This window comes from Marmota marmota, unplaced genomic scaffold (assembly GCF_001458135.2).
Source record: "Marmota marmota marmota unplaced genomic scaffold, marMar, whole genome shotgun sequence".
In the NCBI taxonomy this organism is placed as follows: Eukaryota; Metazoa; Chordata; class Mammalia; order Rodentia; family Sciuridae; genus Marmota; species Marmota marmota.
This window is the reverse complement of record NW_025999869.1, coordinates 430869-433597: the sequence shown is the minus strand read 5'-3', so window position 1 is coordinate 433597 and position 2729 is coordinate 430869. Positions and strand designations below refer to the sequence as shown.

The 2729-nt window shown below is 44.9% G+C and overlaps 1 protein-coding gene across 1 annotated transcript; it reads right to left on the bottom strand.

The window, feature by feature from the left end:
- Positions 1 to 366: 366 nt before the first annotated feature.
- Positions 367 to 1808, bottom strand: LOC107148152 (olfactory receptor 2T29-like). The gene has a single exon (XM_015492791.2). It carries the CDS (start codon positions 1662 to 1664, stop codon positions 711 to 713), a length of 954 nt encoding a protein of 317 aa, XP_015348277.1. The 5' UTR covers positions 1665 to 1808; the 3' UTR covers positions 367 to 710.
- Positions 1809 to 2729: the final 921 nt, after the last annotated feature.

Genomic DNA, 2729 nt, shown 5'->3' with positions numbered 1-2729 from the left:
TCCTTCCACCCAGGACTGGCATTCCCCCCGTGGTCATCCATGTGGTCTTGATTCTTCATCACACAACTCGATCCTAATGATCTCAGACAGCATCATCCACTGGATGCCTTCATGATTGGACCTTGAGAACATTCCCCAAGGAATGTGGAGAAACAGCTGCACTGTCTCAATAAAGATTAGACACAATGATAAGAGCATGGTCTCCTAGATACTATGTCACACTGCCCCCAAGCAGAAAGTAGAAATTTGCTTTTTTATAAAAAGAAAGAAAGAGCCTGTTATTTAACTCTTTATTCATACATCATTTCAACTTTGCAGATAATTAGCATGAAAAACAATAATACAACTAATTCCAATAAACCTAGACTAACCTCTGATAAACCCTGCGCCTGTTTTTTTTTTTATATCCTCTCTCTCCACTATACCAGAACACCTCATGACCATTTCCTTTAAATATCCACTATGTATTTTGTAATGATATGAATATTTTCCCCTAGAAGGAGAAAGTCCTTGTCAACTTAGGTATACAAGGTGGATTCAGGAGAGCTGCATGAGGACCCTGAATGCACAAGCAGGGGACAGAGGAGGCTCACCCCTGAGAGGAGCATAGGGGTGCAGCGTTGTGGAGTAGGAGCCCAGAGACAGCACAAGGAGATCTTCATCATCTGACGGGGAGAGAAGAAGAAACCATGGAACCCAAATCCCCTACTTTACTGTTTGCTGAAAGACTCAACATGCAACATTTTCCTCAGAGCCCCAGTGACATCCTGGTTCCTGAAACTGTAGATTAAGGGGTTCAGCACAGGGGTGAGAATGGTGTAAAACACAGAAACCACCATGTCCTTCTGAGGGGTGTGGTAGGAGCTGGGGAGCATGTAGGTGTAGACGGCAGCACCATAGAAGAGTGTGACCACCATCATGTGTGAGGAGCAGGTGGCTAGGGCCTTCCTCCTGCCCTCTGCTGAGTTCATCCTGTGGATGGTGAGGAGGATGCAGGAATAGGAGCCTGAAATGACTGTCACAGGGATGAGGAGCATGAGGACACAGCACAGGTACACGAGTGTCTCATAGAGCGAGGTGTCTGAGCAGGAGAGCTTCATCACAGCAGGGACTTCACAGAAGAAGTGCTGGATCTCCCAGGATCTGCAGAATGGGAAGGTCATGGTGACAGGAGTCAGCATGAAGCCATCCACTGATCCCAGGAACCAGCAGCCAGACGCCAGAAGAAGACACACCCTGTGGTTCATGAGCATAGGATAATGGAGCGGATGACAGATGGCCATGTAGCGGTCATAGGCCATGGCTGCCAGAAGGAAATATTCTGAACCACCAAATGTCAAGTAGAGGAACATTTGCATCCCACATTCAGGGACTGAAATGGTACTCACACCCAGCACCTGGTCCAGGAGCATCTTGGGCACAGTGATGGAGATGTACATCATGTCCATGAGGGACAGCTGGCTGATGAAGAAGTACATGGGGGTGTGGAGTTTGGCACTGGAGTGTATCAGGATGATCAGGACAGCATTTCCAGACAAGGCCATCAGGAAAACCATGAAGATGACCACACAAAGCAGAGCTGGGTGTTGGGATTGCCTGAAGAGTCCCACCAGGATGAAATCTGCCCACCCTGTGTGGTTGGTCATCCAGGTGGTGATGTCCATGAGGGTCCACCTTGGCCACCAAGAAAGCTTTAGTTAGTGTTGTACAGAGGGCTGAAGTGACTTCTTAGCTGCCACACACCTGTGCATCAGCCTGATTGTGCCAACCAGAGGATGTTCCAGAGCCTGTAGATCCTAGGAATTCAGATGACCTGTAGTAAACAATATTTTTAAAAAAGTATCTAGAAGCTCACCTGTAGGTGAAGTGAGTTGGTAACTTGTAGTGAGGTTGCAACAGTTCATGTTCATGAGCTTCCTGAAGAAAGTAGTTTGTTAATGACAAGTGCATATTTTCAGAATCATTGCTCAAAAAAGTAGGGGACATCTGCAAACAAGGGGAATCACTAATTCCTGAGTTTAAATTATTCAAGTGTGAAATAAGTGTTAATATTTCTGGTTTAACAATCTGGTTTTAGCTGGCATCCAAAGACTCTCAGATCTATATGGTATATTCAAAATGTTTAAAAAGTTGCTGAGACATAATTTGTGGAATGCACATTCAACATTTGAACCCCCAAGTCTATAGGACAAGGACATGTGGGAGGTTCTGTGAGTCTGGAATGACTCGGCTGTTCTTTCCAGCACACTGCAGTCTTCACACAGGACCAAACCTTTTGAGACCTGAGGGGCACCCACCCATAAAGATCCAAGGTCATGACTGGTTTCCAACCTTGACTCTTGCTATCCCTGACCTCCCCTTCTTTGTCCACTCTGCCTGAGAGATGATTAGAATGACACCTGACACCAGGTGTGGTGAGGATGAAGTGAGGCAAAGAAATGAAATTTTCCTGAATTCTGACTTTCACAAATGAAGAAACAGGCATGCTGTTGATTGACAACTGCACTACTCACCCTTCAGAACCTGTCCTAGACCTGGCTGTCACTGCTATTGTACTGTGAGATTCCATACTTCATTTCTCCAATTTGGGTACCTATATATATCTCCAATACTTGGTTTTCAGGATTACATGAGAAAAGACATGCAAGTAAAGCTTACAATCAACTTTAAAGGAAAGTATTTGGATTTGACAATTTTTATGTTGTGTTATTTATTTTATATAAAATAAA